Below are 19,535 nucleotides of genomic sequence, written 5' to 3'. Positions count from 1 at the left end.
TGTTTCTCAGTAATGCGGGCACATCGAAACACAGATGCCTTCAGCTGCCAAGCGCACATGTAACAGGTCAGCCAGTGTCATAGGTACAAAACTGCTGACAGATGCCAGCTTTCTTCCTGCTCTCACTTCCGGCTTCCCCTCCCTCTCCTCCCCTACACAGACACAGAATCAGGCAGTGTTGTCCCTAGAGATTTCAGCCAGGTATCATTTCAAAGTGAAGATTCTGCACTTTTCTATTAAAATGTAGTCCTTTTGTCGAGTTCAGCATTTCCCGGAGATCAGACACCCACCAGCTTTCAATCCAGAGAGCCCCTTTAAACGCTTCACATGAGAACCATTCAGAAGCTTACGATTGGATTTAATCTGCTTGGTCGATCTCTAGACCGCAGAGTCCAGGGAGAGATTGAATTAGGCAAAAAAGGGTAAATTTATTACAGCAGAGAATAAAACACTGGAGTCAAAGTCTTCAGGAATGTTCCCGGTGTTAGGCTGAGGGATCCTCGCGCGGAGAAATCAGCTTGACAGAAACTGCAGATACAGAGCAATTAAAAGTAAAATGTCGAAACTCAGTCGGGTGATACATGTCACCCACGTATAAATATAACCGAGTAGAAATTTTATATATATATAACCCCAGATTTATATATTTTATTTTTTTAGTTCAAGTTCAGTTGCAATTTATATTTTCTGACCTTCTACATTAACAAATTCTCCAGCGGAGTTGTCAGCATCTGACAACTAACCTGTGATATAAGCATCAGGTATATTGTGACGGCCCCTCGACACCACTTCAAGAGGAATTAAAAATAATCTCACCAGCCAGCGGTAAACAATTTCAAGAAATGTAAATTAGTTTTCTAATGGGAAACGCACACAAAAAATTTTTTTTTTTTAAAAATTAGAAATTAAAAAAATAAAATAATCACAAATTATTCAAAAGGGGCACTTCTGATATTTCTTAGGAGTTCTTTTTTTTGTGCCAATTTCCTTGTGGGAAATTACAGCGACCCCCGCAACGCCTACCTACCACGGCGACCCCCGCCACGCCTACCTACCACGGCGACCCCCGCAACGCCTACCTACCACGGCGACCCCCGCAACGCCTACCCACCACGGCGACCCCCGCAACGCCTACCCACCACGGCGACCCCCGCAACGCCTACCTACCACTGCGTCCCCCACAACGCCTACCACAGCGCTCCATAACTATTGTTGCCATGCCCAAATAACTTCATTACATAAAAATAACGTAATACTTCAGCATCTGTCCAAAAGTAAAAGAGAAATGTACAAATTATTAGCATTATTTCCAGCCCTGACGCCGGATATACAGATACATAGATCTCGCAGCACTGGCAGGAATTAAAGACCGGCATAAGTTACTTTTCTATAGTATTGAGGTTTTGCAGGAATGTTTAAGTAACCTAATACAAAACCGTACTTCCCAAGTTAGGGCTGACTATACACATGTGGTTGGTAATCCGCCAGGTAATTTGCAGAATTTGTTAATTTACATCAACATTCTTGTTTTCCGAACAAGCAGCGTCTCATAGTTCTCAATTTCTTCACTGCAACATTAGCACAACAGCGCCCCCTGCTGGAACCAAGCCACAGTGCGAATAGTGAATACAGATATCACTTCAAACTAAGGTTTAATAGTTAACATACCGTATCGGGATTAGACTATCGCCACACAGCGACCAGTGGCCGAATGACATAAGATCGCAACGCTGTGCTGCTAAAATCACAACCAATAATAGTAAAGGTGGTCAAGCTGAAATCCTGCAGATGTGGATTTCTAATAACTGTCGTGCCATGGTTATCTATCACAACACGAGTCCATTCACTACCATTACTTTTGATGTACCGTATTAGCTAATGTTCGACAAGAAATGATAGCTAGGTAAACATAAAAATAACTGCTATGGCTGTGGGAATGCGGGAAAACAATGAAAATAAATCTTAAAACTTTGTTAGTGTATGCAGTAAAGCAGATACAGTTACATGTAATGATGTCACCGGCTAACGATACGTGAAGAATAGCCAGTGCACTTTATAGGCTTTGCACACTTCTGGGGGCAATTATACACAAAATGAGCATGGTGGGGGGTTTTTTGTCCAAACTATTACAAAGTTGCTTAATTTTTTAAATATAGATGCATTAGACGAAGAATAAATTGTAATAATGGTGGAAATGGTAAAAAAAAAGGGAGATTTTTTTTCCTTTTCCAGACTCATTATCTTTACCATACTTTCACTCCATTGGCTATGGAACTAACGAGCATTGTAAAGTCAGTGACTTCATCTAATAAATGACCTCGAGGCCGTAATAAAGCTGTCACGAGAACCTCCAGACGACAGCGACCTTCCTTCCATTAATTGGCTGCACAATTTTTAGCGCAGGTGGGATGAAACCTAGTGAACGTATTAGAAATCTCAATACATTATGACGGCCGTGCGCTAATGGACAGGATTTTGCTCGACGCAGCACTCCGTGGACATTACTGTACAGTCTGATGGCTGACAATATATTTTCCAAATTGCCGACTCCGCAGACACAATGAATTAGTGACGGCACGCGAAGAAAAATTATTTTTATATCCCGAGTGTCAATACACCGCGCACATGTTTTCTTACCGTCAAGCCGACGTATTTATGCCAAACCCCAGACACACAGGGACAAACACGGCGTGAGCTTAAATGCCACAGATCTAAGGGAAAGATGCTAATTTGACCTTAGCTGAAGAGTCCACTCGCCTCTGCCAGGAAGGATCATGTCGCGGGGAGCGTCATCTGCACAGACAGTTAATTAATGCATTTTATTGGATTAGGTCAAATATGTCTGAATCTCTGTTAATGTGAACCTGGACATCCAGGAACAAGCACCATGGCAGCTTATGTAATGTCTGCAGACAGGAGCAGAGCAAACGCTGGCAAGACAAGCAGCCGGAAAACAATCAGAAGGTCTATGACAGGTTAGACGGCAGCCTGAGAAAACCCTGGAGGACAGGTTTCTTTTATTATTTAACTTTAACTCTTGTAGGTTTGGATTCTACTTTTGATAGTTTTTTTGTTATATTTTTAACCCCCATAATATCATTTTTATATTTTTCAGCCTAAACTATGTCTTGTATTATGATGGCATAACGTAGCAGCGTGGACCTCTGAACAGATTGCCTCGCAGCTACCTCTGAGAGTGTTGTCTAAGTGCTACCTGGATCTTCACCCTACACGAGGATCTAATCTTCACTGCAGGAGCCACCACTAACACTACCTCTAGTAGTCTCTGTTCAGTGACTGCAGACCCAGGAGAGTTAAAAGACATAATCATAGGGCAAGCTGAGGTCAGGACAGGCAGAGTTCATGCAATACGGAAAACAGCCAATAGGTCAGGACAGGAGGAGCTCATGCAATACAGAAAACTGCCAACAGGTCAGGACAGGAGATGCTCATGCAATACAGAAAACTGCCAATAGGTCAGTACAGGAAGAGTTCATGCAATATGGAAAACTGCTAACAGTTCAGGACAAGGGGAGTTCATGCAATGCGGAAAACAGGCAATAGGTCAGGACAGGAGACACAGGATCAGGCAGAGGTCAGAACACACAGGAATGGAGTACCCTCGCAGGAACTAGGCAAGCTAGGAACCTAATTGTTCAAGCATCTTCTCATAGCGGACACTGCTATATATATACCCACATAACCTATTAGAGCACACAGGCAAGAGCAGGAAGGAGGCGGGGTGTAACGCCCGTGTGTGGGAGGGAGACACCACACCGGACGAAGAAGGAGAGGGAACCAGTCTTGAAAGCAAGAGAAGAAAGAAGGACACCTTCTAGTCAAATCCCTTGTCACAGTCCTGACTGGATATCAGTATGAACAGACACCCAAAGGTAGGTGAGTTCATACGCAGGAGTACCTAGAGTCCTAACTCACCCTATGAGACCCTGGTGTTAATGACAGGATTGAGACTACCTGTTCCTCCAGAAAGGAAGGACGACCAGGAGTCTCCCTCAGGCCTACAACAAAGGGCAGGGGAAAATCAACACACAGATAAACCAAAACAAAATGCAAAAGGGAAAGCAAACTTTCCAGTAGTTATGGCAGCAACAGGAACTCAGCCGAGAACCATACACCGGCAGACCACAGATACCACTGAAGCTATAAACCGCACAGCATTGTGGGAGAAGCAACTATAAATAACGAAAGTTAAATGACCACAATAGCAACACCTGGAGGTTGAGGGTGTGGCCAGTGCCAGAAACAGACGTCTATTGAACCACAAGGAAACCTGTCAAATCAAATCATGTGTTACCAGTCTCACAGATCTTCTGTCACCCACTGTCGCGGGGACGTCCGTATGTCTCGGTACGTCCGTGACACAGGGGTGGCAATGAGGGGCACAAACCGCCACACAGCAGGCAGGGTAAGTACTTTGGCCCCATGAGCACTAAGAAAGGAAAGATGCCAGCAGACATGGACTGCTGACTTTACAGTGAAAGGGACACCCACCGAGCACAAGAATGGGTGTCCTATGTCCCCTGCAGCAGCAATTGCACATGCATGCTGCCGCTCAATACAAAGTCTATGGAACAGATTAAAGAGGACCTTTCACCTCTCCTGACATATCTTCATGCATTCCCCATGTAATAACAATTCTGGAGCATCTATTCTTATCACTCCATGTAGTGCCGCTCCTTTATTATAACTACTAGAAGTTATGTTGGGGGGGGGGGGGGGGGGGGGGGGGTGTACCTGCACAGTCTAAAAATGGTCTAAAAATGGCAGCACTGATTGGATAGAGTCAGTCTGTGCAGGTACACCCCCCAACTGGTTACACCCCCCAAATGGATCGTGACAGCCCTAGGGTACAGAGGTGAGGTAACCAGTTGGGGGGGGGTGTACCTGCACAGTCTGAAAATGGCAGCACTGACTGAATAGAGTCAGTCTGTGCAGGTACACCCCCCAACTGGTTACCTCCCCTCTGTACCCTTACTGCAGACTGCTAGCAATTCATTCATAACTTCTAATAGAAATAAGAAAGGAATGGCACAACATAGAGCCATAAGAGTAGATGTTCCAGATTAGAAATATTTGGCTACTTTCTTCCCAAAACAGCACCACACCTGGTTGTGTGTGGTATTACACCGCTTCAATGAAGATGAGCTGCAATACCAGATACAACCCTTGGACGGGGTGGCACTGTTTCAGTAAGACAGCAGTCATATTTTTCTAATTCTGTAAAAAGCCCTTTAACACTTAGTTAACTATATTCCTTGTTCACTTCATATGTTTATAGACTTTTCACCTTTAATTTGCATGTATCAGCAGGATGAACCCTTTTAAACCAAGCATAATGCCTGGTATGGCTGATCCTGCTGAATAAAAGCATATCTCTCGTTAAAATCCACTGTGCCTTTATTCAGAAGAAAAAAATGACTTTTATACAAATGAGGGCTTCAGTCCATTAAAGGCTATGTACACCTTTGGGGATTTTTTTTGGATTAGTGCATTGTACTCATTATGAGCTAAATAAATCATTTTTTCAAATTTATTATAAATATGGAGTCCTTTTCTCTGTAAAGGGCTGAGATGCTCTACTAGCAGGATTTAAAGGGATATTCCCATCTGAGACAATGGGGGCATATCGCTAGGATATGCCCCCATTGTCTGATAGGTGCTGGTCCCATCGCTGCAGCCCGCAAACTATATCGAGAACAGAGCGGGCAAAATGGTGGCTGGAGTCCCCTTGTCCGGCCACCACCAAGCGCTCTCCCCATAGAAGTGAATGGGAGCTCACCTCGCTTGCGCGGCCACCACTCCCATTCATTTCTCTGGGGCCGACGGAAATAGCTGAGCCAGCACTTGGCTATTTTCGTCGGCCCCATAGAAATGAATGTAGGACAGCCCCGCATGCGCGCTGCACCCTCCTTTTCTTTGCCGGCTGCGTTTACGAGATAGGTGCGGGTCTAACAGACAATGGGGGCCTATCCTTTAATTTTCTGGGCTCCTTATCTCTGTTCTCAGACCCTATAAACACTCAAAGGTCAATCCTTATCTTACTGATAAGAATGTGGCTAAAATAAGTGGCTATGACCTCTCAGTAATTTAGAGATAAGGCCTCATGCACATGACCGTATGTATTTTGCGGTCCGCAAAAAATATGGATGATGTTCGCGTGCATTCCGTATTTTGCAGAACGGAACAGCTGGCCCCTAATAGAACAGTCCTATCCTTGTCCGTAATGCAGACAATAATAGGACATGTTGTATTTATTTAGTAGCAGAACGGAAATATGGACATACGGAAACAGAATGCACACGGAGTAACTTTAGTTTTTTTGGCGGACCCATTGAAATGAATGGTTCTGTATATGGTCTGCAAAAAAAAGGAACGGACACGGAAAGAAAATATGTTTGTGTGCATGAGCCCTAAGGGTTATTAGAGGACAGTCACAAAGTGAAAGTAGGAAGTTAACCCTTTGTGACACAACGCTCAATATTAATAAAGAAGACCAATTGAAAAAATGACTGAGCCCTACATGAGTAAAATGCAATCATAAAAAAATTGCCCCCCCAAAGGTGTACATTGTCTTTAAGTGGTGGTATGCAGCCCATAGGTGCAGGGCTGTGGAGTCGGTAGATAAATGCTCCGACTCCAACTCAGACTCCTCAGTTTTTGGTACTTCGGACTCCGACTCCTCTGTATTTAATATGCAAATGTATTTTATACATTCCTTGAAGGAAAGAAAGGCAACATACATGTCATTACCACAGAACTAGTGGCCAGGAAGCCGCTGCCTTCTCCTTTGTGTGCGGATCTTCTGCTGAAGATCAGGCAGTGGGGGGATCCAGGACGGGGCATTTATTGTAAAACATGATTTCCCTAGTAGAATCCCATAGTCATGTTTAAAGTTTAAGCTAACAATCTGAGCTTACAAGTTTTTATAGCCTTAGCTGAATGACAGCAGTTTTTCAATGGTTTACAGCTCGTCTTGAACTATTGACTATCCATTCCCTTCCCTTATACAAGTGTCTAGTCCTGCAAAAAAACATATTTACTTGATCAGTTATCAGAGAGAGGCGAGGTTAACCATGTGCGTTGTGTTCCCTGTAGCAGCGGAACACAACACAATGGAAAGTATAAGTATTGCCGCTCCTTAACTGTGCGTTGCGTGCCATATAGTGAAGCATATGAAAAGCGTGCTTCTTCACGGTCACTTAACGTGTTCGTTTTGCGGTAACGTGACGCACTGCATGCATTGGCCTTTATTCTTACAGTAGAGAAGTACCGTATTTTTCGCAAAAGTGGGGGGGAAAATAGCAGTGCGTCTTATGGGGGCGAATGCTGTGACTGTCCGGTGAATAGGCTGAGAGGGAGGAGGGGCTGGGGGCCGGCATCCGTTTGTGTAATGGCAGCGGGGCCCGGTGCAGTCACTGTATTCTACTACACCGGGCCCAGCTCACTGTAGTATACGGTAATCATATCTAACTTGTGGGTATTGTTAAAGTATTCCAATCATCTTAAATCTAGCGCTGTACTACTTACTACTAACTTCTTGGCAGTCAGGAGGCCGGTGGGCGCTCGTAGCGTATCTCACTACGTCACGCGCCTGCTCCACCCACTTTATGAATGAAGCAGGCACCGGGCCCCACTGCCATTACAGAAACAGATGCAGGCCCCCATTCACTACACAGGGACACTGTTATGGGGGGATCTGTGGATGACACAAGATAAGATGCTATATATGTGCCATCCACAGATGCCCCCATAACAGTGCCATCCACAGATGCCCCCATAACAGTGCCATCCACAGATGCCCCCATAACAGTGCCATCCACAGACCATTAGTTCAAAACCCACCAAAAGCACACCTTTTGGTTCAAAATATTGTTTTTCTTATTTTCCTCCTCAAAAACCTAGGTGCGTCTTATATGGAGAAAAATACGGTAATTAAATTATAACTTTTTGTGAATTTATTCCAATTTAAATCGGAGTCAGTTCATTTCTTGCCTCCGACTCCGACTCCACAGCCCTGCCTAGGTGCATCCTATATCCTCCCCCTTCATGTAGTCCACCCCCCCTCCCCCTTGATTAACCTCACACCTGCGCCGTACCACCAAGCATTGGCACATGCGCATACATCTGCTCCAGATGATTACTGTGCATGCGCCGATGATAGGCTGTATGGCACAGGGGTGAAGTTATAGCGCCAGGCAAGAAGACAACACTGATGCCTGGTCCTGTCAATCAAGGTGAGGGGACAGAGCATGAAAGAGGAGCTAGGGTGCACCGAGAGGCTGCGGCCCACCGCACGGTGCACTGAAGCCCTAATTTGCATAAAAATGTTTTTTTCACAAAAAAGGCACAATAGATTTCAACAAGGGAGGTATGGTTCTCACCAGCAGGATCAGCCCAAACAGGCATTAGGATTAGTTTAAAAGGGTTGATCCTGCGGACGCCCGCTCTTTGCATATTTAGTGCAACTCGGCACGTGTCTCGTGACCTACACACTGCGGAGGACCTCTGTCTTAGGGTGCATTGACACAACCGTATGTATTTTGCATACACAGAAGTTCGGGCTTGGGATCGGTGTTCTGTAGATTGTATTATTTTCCCTTATAACATGGTTATAATAAGGGAAAATAATAGCATTCTGAATACAGAATGCATAGTACAATAGCGTTGGAGGGGTTAAAAAAAAAAAATTTAAAATTTAACTTGCCTTAATCCACTTGCTCGCGCAGCCCGGCATCTCTTCTGTCTTCTTCTTTGCTGTGTGCAGGAAAAGGACCTGTGGCGACATCACTCCGGCCATCACATGATCAATCACCATGGTAAGAGATCATGTGACGGACCATGTGATGACCGGAGTGACGTCACCACAGGTCCTTTTCCTGCACACAGCAAAGAAGAAGACAGAAGAGATGCCGGGCTGCGCGAGCAAGTGAATTAAGGCAGGGCTCGACAAATCCCAGGCGCCAGGTCGCCATGGCGACCAGGAATTTGTCCTGGCGCTTGGGTATTTGTCAGCCCGTTTTCAAAGATGCGCTCTCGGCGCGCACCATGGTTTCCTGAGCCGGCACAGTGGAGAAGGAGATGAGTCCCTCCCTCCCTCCCCACTGTGCGCGGCTGCCGCTGACCACCAATGAGAACAGAGTAGGAGGAGGAGGAGGGGAGGGACTGTGGCCACTGCGCCACCAATGAATGCCTGAATACCAATGTGCCGGCCATATCCCGGCTTTTATGACTGCACGCTGTGATCCGCGCGATTAACCCCTCAGTTGAGGGGTTAATCGCACGGATCACAGCGTCCTGTCAGAGGTCGGGTGCCGGGAATGTTTGTCTGCATTGGTGGCAGTGGGCAGTTCCGATCGGAGTCCCAGCAGTGTAATGCTGGGGCTCCGATCGGTTACCATGGCAGCCAGGACGCTACTGAAGTCCTGGCTGCGATGGTATGTTAGTGAGCATCATTATACTCACGTGCGCCGTGGCCGCCGGGCGCTCCTTCTTCTATCTGTGCAGCTCATTGCTAATGCTTATAGCATTAGCAATGCGCCGCACAGACCTATGAGAAGAAGGAGCTCCCGGCGCACGTGAGTATAATGATGCTCACTAACATACCATCGCAGCCAGGACTTCAGTAGCGTCCTGGCTGCCATGGTAACCGATCGGAACCCCAGCATTACACTGCTGGGACTCCGATGGGAACTGCCCACTGCCACCAATGATGGGAGGGGGGGGACCCTGTGGCCACTGCCACCAATGATTAATACTGGGGAGGGAGGGAGGGAGAGAGGGGGGGTGGGTTTGTTACCAGAGGGGGCTGATAAGAGGGAGAGGCTGGAGGGGCAGATCAGAGGGGGGGGGGGGGGCTGATCAGAGGCTGGAGGGGCTGATCAGAGGCTGGAGGGGCTGATCAGAGGCTGGAGGGCACATGAGAAGCTGGCTGCCATGGTCAGCTCCCTGCTGTTGTGTGCACAAAGCACAGGGCAGCAGGGAGAGTGTAAAGTCCTATTCACCCTGATAGAGCTCTATTAGGGTGAATATGACAAGGTTTTTAGCCCTTAAGGAGGCTAATAGTTATTAAATAAAAAGTTAAAAAAAAAAAAAAAAGTTTAAACACCCCCCCCAAATATAGAAAACAATATATCACGATATATAATCGCACATGCTTAAAATTATATCGCAATATAGATTTTATGACGTGGCTCCGTCTGGCTCCTAACTTTTTTAGCTGGCTCCTAGATTCCAAGGAAATTTGTCAAGCCCTGGATTAAGGAGAGTTAAAATTTTATTTTTATTTTTTTTAACCTCTCCAGCCCTATTGTACTATGCATTATGTATTCAGAATGCTATTATTTTCCCTTATAACCATGTTATAAGGGAAAATAATACAATCTACAGAACACCGATCCCAAGCCCGAACTTCTGTGAAGAAGTCCGGGTTTGGGTACCAAACATGCCGATTTTTCTCACGCGCGTGCAAAACGCATTACAATGTTTTGCACTCGCGCGGAAAAAATCGCGCATGTTCCCGCAACGCACCCGCACCTTTTCCCGCAACGCCAGTGTGAACTCGGCCTAACTGTGAACTGTCTAAAACTGGAGCGCAGCACTATTACACCCCTCCCGACATGTTTCACCACAGAGGTGGCTTCGTCAGGAGATGTGGGGTACTAGCGTGCGCGCGCTTGAAGATGCCGACTAATATGCATTACAGGAGCCCGCCCTCTACGTCAGTAACCAATGACCAACTGGCAAGGTTAACTGACTAGCGCATACTGCTGACAAGTGCGGGAGCATCAATGTGAGCTCATTGCATGCGCTCCCGCCCCTTTAACCCTCGCTGGTCTATCCATGTCATGCCTCTGACCTCAGCCGTCCACTCGCTTATTGTAACTTCTTCCTACAGGTATCGCTGGCCTATTATTATCCATAAGGGCCGGACTTGGGCCCATTAAACAGACTTGAATATAATTAGAACTTATTTCCAGTATATCTTGAGAAATAGAAGCACCTATAAATTAGGCATATTAACTGTATAACAACAATATATGGAAACCAGTCACTGGCCGTATAAGAGAACCCTTCATTTAGGCCCTTAGGGCTAAGGGTCTGTACCCTATAGATCCATCTTGCCTCTTCCTGAAGCAATCTTTGATCCAAGTTTCCACCTCTAGAGCCCAATTAGATTTTAGTCAGTCCCCAAAATTTTAGGACATCAAGGTTACTATTCTGGGTATATGTGATGTGTCTATACAGTGAAGTATCTTTTTCTGTATTGATGGCACTGATATGTCCTGATATCCTCCTCCTGAGCTCCAGTGTTGTTTTACCAACGTATCATTTCGGACAGGTACATGATGCCACATATATAATCCCACTGCTCCGACAACTGAAAAGCTCTCTTATCGTGTATTCTCGCCCATCCACCGGATTTTTACATTTCTTGACTTTGGGTATGTACTTACACAATGTACAGTTACCGCATGGGAACAATGCTAGATTTTAACCAAGTTTCATTTGTTTTTTGTGTTCTAGGGAGAAAACTGTGGACCAATTTATCCCTGAGATTGTGTCCTCTTCTGTAGGCGACTCTGGGATATGATGATACGACCGTACTCCATTCTCGGTCACTGGTAAGTATCTTCCAGTGTTTTTTAAGAATATTCATTACTTGTAGGTGATTGTGATCGTACGTACCAATGCATCCTATCATTTTTGGATCCTGCATAGGGCCAGTTCTCTTTTTTTGAGATAATAACTCCTCTCTTTTTTGATTCTTATCGGGGTTGTACGCTCTTTTTAGGGTTTTTCGCGGATCGCCTCTTGCTCTAAAGCGTTTGAATAGTTCGTCTGCCTCATTTTTAAAAGCCTCTTCTGTAGTACAGTTTCTTCTGGCCCTTAAATATTGCCCGACCGGTATCCCATTTTTCAATGTTGTCGGGTGCCAACTTGTCCAATGAAGGAGGCTGTTTGTCGATGTTGGCTTGCGAAAGATATCTGTTGAGATCTGCCCATTTTCATCTTTCTGGATTATTAAATCCAGAAAACAAATAGTATTTGGGTGGATACTATGCATGCCTACGTCATTTATGTTCAGTTTATCTACAAATTCTATAAACTCTTGTTTATCGCCCTCCCAAAATAGCAACACATCGTCAATAAATCTACCCCAAAATAAAATGTGACTTGTGAATTGTGCGTAGGTATCCGAAAAAACTATTTGGTCCTCCCACCACCCCAAAAACAAGTTTGCGAAAGTCGGTGCACAAGGTGTCCCCATAGTGGTACCTTTCATCTGATGATAAAAGGTACCGTTACACAGTAAATAATTATGAGCGAGTATGAACCTCAATAACATTAACACAAAATCATTATGCTCGTGAAAACATGTACTCTTAGTGTCCAGAAAGTATTTTATCGCTTTTATGCCAATTTCATGCCCAATATTGCTATATAATGCCTCGACATCTAGGCTAGCTAAGTACGTGGATGCAGACAGCGTTATGCCGCTAGTTTTGGTGAGAACATCAGTGGTGTCCTTGATGTAAGACGGTAATGATGTTACAAATGGTCTCAACACTACATCCACGCACTCGCTAGCCGGTTGGGCCAAAGCATCATTTCCTGACACTATTGGACGCCCCGGTATTGGGATCTTTTTCTTGTGCACCTTCGGGAGTGCATAGAATGTCGCAATAGTGGGATTTTTATTGTACAGAAATTCGAATTCTTCTTTGGATATCAAACGTTGATCCCTGGCTGTCTTTAAAATATGATGCAGTTCATTAAGGTTCCTATTTGTGGGGTTCTCTTTCAAGGTCTCATATATTTCTTTGTCCATCAATAACCTGTTTACCATCTGATCGTACTCCATTCTGTCTTGAATTACAATATTGCCCCCTTTGTCACTTGATTTAATCACAATATCCTCGTTTGACCTTAGTTCCTCATGTGCAACAAACTCCTCGTTTGTCAAACTTTCCGGAAAAGTTGTTAATTTGTTGATATCTTGAGAGACCAATTCTACAAAGGTCTCAATATTTTTAAACTGTGAAAAAGGTGGGGTCCATCTAGATCTAGGTTTAAGGTCTGTCAATGGAGGTGCGATCTCAGCATGATAACCCTCACTTTCCAGGGTATACGGTGCTTGTTCTTTCTGGATTAATTTGCCCGTATCAGATGACATACTTGCAAATTGTTTGTGCGGTGCTAGTTGCCGTGCAAATAAATTTATGTCCTTCACCCAAGTAAACTTATCAAACCGTGGTACTGGTGTAAAAGTGAGACCTCTTTTTAGAAGTGTAATTTGTGCCTCCGTTAAGGACAGTGCTGACAGATTAATAACTTGGGTCGTGTCTGAGCTTGCCGATATTTTGTCTGTGTTTTCAGCTCCCTCATAAGGGAACCCTGTGTTCACTGGGGTAACATATTTTTCAGGCATCAACTATATTTATTAGTGGCGAAGTGGCCATAGCCCGTCCCCTTCTCCTCGCTTCTATCAGCCCATTGGTGGCAGCGGCAGCAGCGGCACAGGGGCGAGGGAGACACTGCTTCCTTCTCCCCTGTGCTGTTGAGAACATGGGATGCGCAGCGGGTTCCCTGCCAGTTCAACTCCTGTGTGACAGGCAGAGCAGCGGAGGGTCTAGGCGCAAATGGTGACAAGACTACAAAGTCTTGTCGCCATTTTGCAATTCTAAGTCGCATTGGCGACCATTTTGGTCGCAATCTGGAGCCCTGCATAAAAAATAAAATAAAAAAATTATCTCGCAAACAATAAGCCTATGTGAACAGAAAAGTAAAAAAGTTATGGCTCTTAGAATGTGGGGAGGAGAAATAAAAAATGAAAATGATCCTTAAAAAGGTTAAAGGGTCCTCCGGGCTTCTTAATATTGATGACCTATCGTCTGGATAGGTCATCAATATCAGATAGGTGGGAATCAGACACCCGGCGCCCCCACCGATCAGCTGTACGAGGAGACGGCGCACGCAGTGTGCACATGCCATCTCCCTTCTCTCTTCCTGCTTACCACTGTAGCAGCGGACAGGAAGAAAGAAGGGAGACGGCACCTGCGTGCGCCGCCTCCCCGTACAGCTGATCGGCGGGGGTGCCGGGTGTCGGACACCTGCTAAACTGATATTGATCCCGAGGATAGGTCATCAATAGTAAAAGCCCGGACAACCCCTTTAACAACTGATAACCTATCCCTGGGACATCTAGATCTTTAAAGGGAATCTGTCACCTGCTTTTAGCATTTTAAGCAGTGTTGAGCGAACTTCTGTTTTAAGTTCGGCGTCTAAAGTTCGGCTTCCGGTTAGCGGAGAATCCCGATATGGATTCCGAATTCCGTTGTGGTCCGTGGTAGCGGAATCAGTACCGGCCGATTATTGATTCCGCTACCACGGACCACAACGGAATTCGGAATCCATATCGGGATTCTCCGCTAACCGGAAGCCGAACTTTAGACGCCGAACTTAAAACAGAAGTTCGCTCAACACTAAAGTACCTTATTTCCTGCAGTAGTCTTCTTACTTTAGTTCGTTTTGTCATTTTGATTTAAAAAAAGCCCTTTTTAATGATATGCTAATGAAGCTCCAAGGTGCCCAGAGGGGCGTTTTTTCCCTCTCCGGTGCCCAGTGATGCCCCCCTGCAGTGCCCAAGAACGCCTCCTGATCCTGAAATAACCTCCCACAGCCCGGCAAACGGTTTCGCCCCCTCCCCACGTCATCTTCTACCTTCTAGAAATGCCCTGTCCTTCTTCCTGTCGGCGGACAGAAATCTCGCGCAGGCGCAGAACCGCCTGAGGCCTGCACGATCATCAAGCTCCTCAGGGCAACAGCGCTCAGATTACATCACTGGGCTCGGCACATGCCCAGTGAGACTTTTGAGGCTGTTGCCCTCAGGAGGTTGATGATCGGGCAGGCGCAGGCCGCAGGCGGTTCTGCGCCTGCGCGAGATTTCTGGCCGCCGACAGGAAGAAGGACGGGGCATTTCTAGAAGGTAGACGATGACGTGGGGAGGGGGCGGAACCGTTTGCCGGGTCTGTGGGAGGTTATTTGAGAATCAGGAGGCGTTCTTGGGATTCAAATTAAGGCGGGCTGGGCACTGCAGGGGGGCGTCACTGGGCACCGGAGAGGGAAAAAACGCCCCTCTGGGCACCTTGGAGCTTCATTAGAATATCAGAAAAAGAGCTTTTTTTTTAAATCAAAATGACAAAACGAAATAAAGTAAGAAGACGACTGCAGGAAATAAGGTAATTTAGTGAACATGGCGATGGTGACAGCTTAAAATGGTAAAAGCAGGTGACAGATTCCCTTTAATATCAGATCGGTGGGGGGTCCAACATTCCGCACCTCCATCCAGGCCTTGCTCTCTAGACTGGCAGGTCCTCGAGACAATGACTTTCATGATATATGCATGGACAAGTCAGAGTGTTTTCTAGAAGACCCCTGAAGAAGGAACTGTATCCACCGGCAGCATGGGAGCCACCAAGAATGTAAGGAATAAATGTGCGGCACTTACTGGTCAGCTTGTTGTGACTCAGGATCAGCTGGGTGATGTGCGACAGCGTGACTAGAAGAGAAAAGACAAGGTCCTGAGTACTGCGGGCATCCATAACACGGCCTGCCATGTGGAAGACTAGTGCAAAGAAGAGGACTCGTCCCCTCTCCTGACATGTCTGTTTTAGTAACTACTTGCCTTCCCCATGTAATAACAATTCTATTCTGCAGCATCTATTCTTATAACTCTTTATCATTCCTGCTAGAAATTATGAATAAATTGCCAGCAGTCTTCAATAAAGGTCCAGATGGGCATTACCAGTTGGGGGTGTGTCCCTGCACGCTGGCAGCACTAATTAGTGTCAGACTGTGCAGGGACACGCCCCCAACCAGTAACATCCATCTAGACCAGGGTTTCTCAACTCTGGTCCTCGGGACCCACTTACCGCTCATGTTTTCAGGATTACCTCAGTGTTGAGCAGGCGATATAATTAGTGTCCGTGCATCAGGACTTACCACAGGTATCCATTCTGGGGGATATTCTCCAATCCTGACCGGTAGGTGGGTCCTGAGGACCAGAGTTGAGAAACCCTGATCTAGACCTTTATTGCAGAGTGCTGGCAATTCATTCAGAACTTCTAGTAGGAATAATAAAGGAATGGCGCAACATAGAATGAGAAGGATAGGGTCTCCAGAATTGTTATTACATGGGGGATGCAAGTAGTTACTAGAACAGACCTGTCAGGATAGGGGACGGGTCCCCTCTAAATACCGTATACGGGAAATATGTGTTGAAGAGCAAACTATTCTAAAAGACCTATTATAAAGTTTTGTAATATACTTTTTTTTTTAACTGTTTCAAGGACCGAACAGACATCAAGTCCTGGGTGTCTATACGTCATTCGTACACCACTAAGTGACATACGGTTTCATGGATTCCACTGTAAAGGGAATGGTTGGCAGTGAGCACTGTACCGCTCTGCTATTGCCTGTGCCCGCTCCGCTGAGGCCTGCCATAGGACATCAGTGCAGGGTCTCCAATGTGCTATGCAGGGCTTTTAGCGAGGCGGGTGTCCTTTACCTCCTCCGCTCCTGCTTGTACAGTGCTCACTGCCGGTCTCTGCCATCTGTACCGTGGAACGCCTGCACCCGAGCACTGCAGACACTTCAGCAGTCAGTGTACGGATTCTACAGCACTACAGACACCGCCACAGGACTTGGGGTGCCTGTTTAGTGCCTAAGGCTACTTTCACACTTGCGTTGTTAATTCCAGTATTGAGATCCGGCAGAGAATCTCAATACCGCAATAAAACGGATCCGTTTTGGATTTGCACATCAGGGTGCGGTTGTATAAAATCAAAACAGAAAAAAAAACGGATCCGTCACTAAATACATTGAAAGTCAATAGGTGACGGATCCGTTTTTTTAGGCTTCAAAAAAAATTTAAATAAAAAATGGATCCATCACCCTTGACTTACATTGTTCTCAGTGCCAGATCAGTTTTTTCCCCTTTTTATGACCGGACACAAAACCGCAGCTGCAGCGGTCACAAAACGGAATGCTGACGGAATGGAAGACATCCTGATGTATCCTGAACGGATCTCTTTCCTAAGCCCCCCCCCCCCCCTCCAGCACATGACCGGACACACGATTTGAGGACCGCAAAACGGATGCGGTCAGCGTGCATCCCACAATAGAAGAATAAGAGAAGACTAGCACATGGATGCCATCCGCGCGCTGTCCATAGCCATAGAAATGAATGGGTCCGTGTGCGATCCTCAAAAAATGCGGTTGGGACACAGACTAAAAATATGGTTGTGTGTATGAGGCCTAAATCTCCCCGATGCCGCCCATCATACACTGCCTGGACCCCACGGCAGACTGATCAGCCAATCACTGGAGGCGCTGGTAACCCACCGCAGCCGGAGCAATCGCTTTTCCTGATCCTCCCCCCAAACCCCTCTCAACCAGAAAGTACAAAGAACAGCGGGGCACATGGTTGCCAACAGTCCCAAATTTGCAGGGACTGTCCCTAATTGTCAGAGACAGTCCCTGTAAATACAGGGCGGAAAATGGGTTGGGACTGTGCAAGCGCCACCCGTAATTGGCAGGCCCAGCAGGTTTGGGGAGTTCCCAAGGCTAGGATTACACGCCCCAAATTTACCAACTCTCATGTAAGGGCTCATGCACACAAAAGTATTTTCTTTCCATTTTTTTGTGGCCCGAAAGCAGAACCATTCACTTCTATGGGGCCGCAAACAAAAACAAAAAAACGGAATTGACCATGTCCGTATGTCCAATCCGCAAAAAAATAGAACAGGTCTATTATTGTCCGCATTAGGGACAAGTATAGGACTGTTTGATTATGGGCCAGCAAAATGCGGAACGCACACGGACGGTATCAGTGTTTCGCGGATCCGTCATTTGCAGACTGCAGAACAACTACGGTCGTGTGCATGAGCCCTTAGTAAGTATGCTTGCAACGGGGGGGGGGGGGCCTATGAGCGGGATAGCCTACCCCCTCCAATCTTGAGAATAAGGGGAAGCAGAGCCAGTATGGTACGGGATCTGCTTCTCCGTTTTTCCTTTGCACAGCAGCGTCCGACCACCTACTATGCAGAGGAACAGCAGTGCGGACCCCTTCATACGATGGAGTTAGGCTGCAGTCCCTTATTCAGACAGGTGGTGGGGGGGGGGGCGCCACTGTGCATGGAAAACTTAGAAGGAGACCCAGGACCAAACCAGCGTCCCGTGCATTCTCAGGATCAGGGGGCATCCCAGAGGTGCCCGGCCGCAGCGTATTCCTCTACCCCAGTGAAACAAAACATCTGCTTCGAATTGGCTCACGAGTGCGGCTGCAGCAGCGATGTGCATCACAGGGCCACATGTCACTGCTGTGACCACTGACTGGCTGCAGCAGCACTCGTGACATTTACAAGCAGGAACCGGAGCACATCAATGGCAGCAAAGAAGGGACTGACGGAGCCGGAACCCAGGAGCGGGGAGCAGATAAGTATGCTTCCCTCTGCAGGTCCGGCAAGGTGGGGCAGGAGGGGGGGTCTGGCCGAAAGACCCCAAGGCTGGACAATCCCTTTAAAGGGGACTTTCCTGTTCACTGGGATATAGAATCACTATTTGACCTCAGAGACCCCCACCGATCCTGAGAATATGGGGCTGCGGCTCCACTTGAATGGCGCAGTACCGCAGTTCTTCTGCACTGAGAGTGAGGGCGCCACTGCACAGTGGAAACTTTGAAAGGGGCCACCGCTTTAAACCAGGGCTGGGGCCCCTTTGTTGTCAGCTGACGGATCCCATGCCAGTAGGCAGCCAATCACAGCTACTTACACAGGGCGGGGATGTCCAGCATGCTACTGACGCCCCGGTCAGACATGTCGATGTCAGGGATGTTCTTCTCCTTGCTCTCCTCCACTATCTTCTTCAGGGACTTGGACATCTTGATATCTAAAGAAAAAAAAAACATATACAAATCATCGTACAGTGCAAGGGAACTACAAGGCCCAGCAAGTTCAGCTGCTACTCTGGGAGTTGTAGTCCCACCCAGTTATGCTATCGGTAGTACAGTGGAGCACTATTACCCTGGCTATAGACTCCGGAGGAGGAGGAAACCTGCCCAAAACTTTTTTTTACAACACCCGAGCTCCTGGCAGGGAGACACCCGGAGACACCCGCACACACCCGACAGGAAGCGGCCCCGGGCTGTAAAATTACTCACAGTCCTAATAAGGCAAATTCCTCGCGAGCCGCCAGAGCACAGCGCTGCAGAAGCCTCAGCCAATGGCAGCGCGGGGATCGGCAACCTTCTGTCCAATCAGAAGCCGGAGGACGCGGCGGCAGCCAATCACAGCCCAGCAGGAGGGAGATGGATGCGCCGGGCGAGAGGAAGTGCTTCGGCTGCTGCGACTTGTTTTGCTTCCGCTGTACAGATGCGATATTCGGGGATCCAGAGCTTGTTCACAAGCTGCGACTTTTATAAAGTGGCGTTATGGCCGCAATATAGCTTATGTTGG

General features: G+C 46.8%; 1 protein-coding gene across 2 annotated transcripts in view; it reads right to left on the bottom strand.

Annotated features, from left to right (window-relative positions):
• Positions 1-19,320, bottom strand: part of RSU1 (Ras suppressor protein 1) — a 140,324-nt gene extending 121,004 nt beyond the window's left edge. The window contains exons 1-3 of one of the 2 annotated variants that reach the window (XM_040434512.1): positions 19,241-19,320; positions 18,853-18,969; positions 15,530-15,580 (exon numbers count right to left, since the gene is read on the bottom strand). In XM_040434512.1, coding sequence (XP_040290446.1) covers positions 15,530-15,580; positions 18,853-18,961 — 160 coding nt within the window. In that variant the 5' untranslated portion in view covers positions 18,962-18,969; positions 19,241-19,320. Of the gene's footprint in view, positions 1-15,529; positions 15,581-18,852; positions 18,970-19,103; positions 19,143-19,240 lie in introns of those variants that run through there. The other variant, XM_040434514.1, reaches the window with a different exon arrangement.
• Between the last annotated feature and the right edge of the window lie 215 nt (positions 19,321-19,535).

Source organism: Bufo bufo, chromosome 5, assembly GCF_905171765.1.
Source record: "Bufo bufo chromosome 5, aBufBuf1.1, whole genome shotgun sequence".
In the NCBI taxonomy this organism is placed as follows: Eukaryota; Metazoa; Chordata; class Amphibia; order Anura; family Bufonidae; genus Bufo; species Bufo bufo.
Note: the sequence above shows the minus strand (reverse complement) of the source record. Positions and strands in the feature narration are given on the sequence as shown.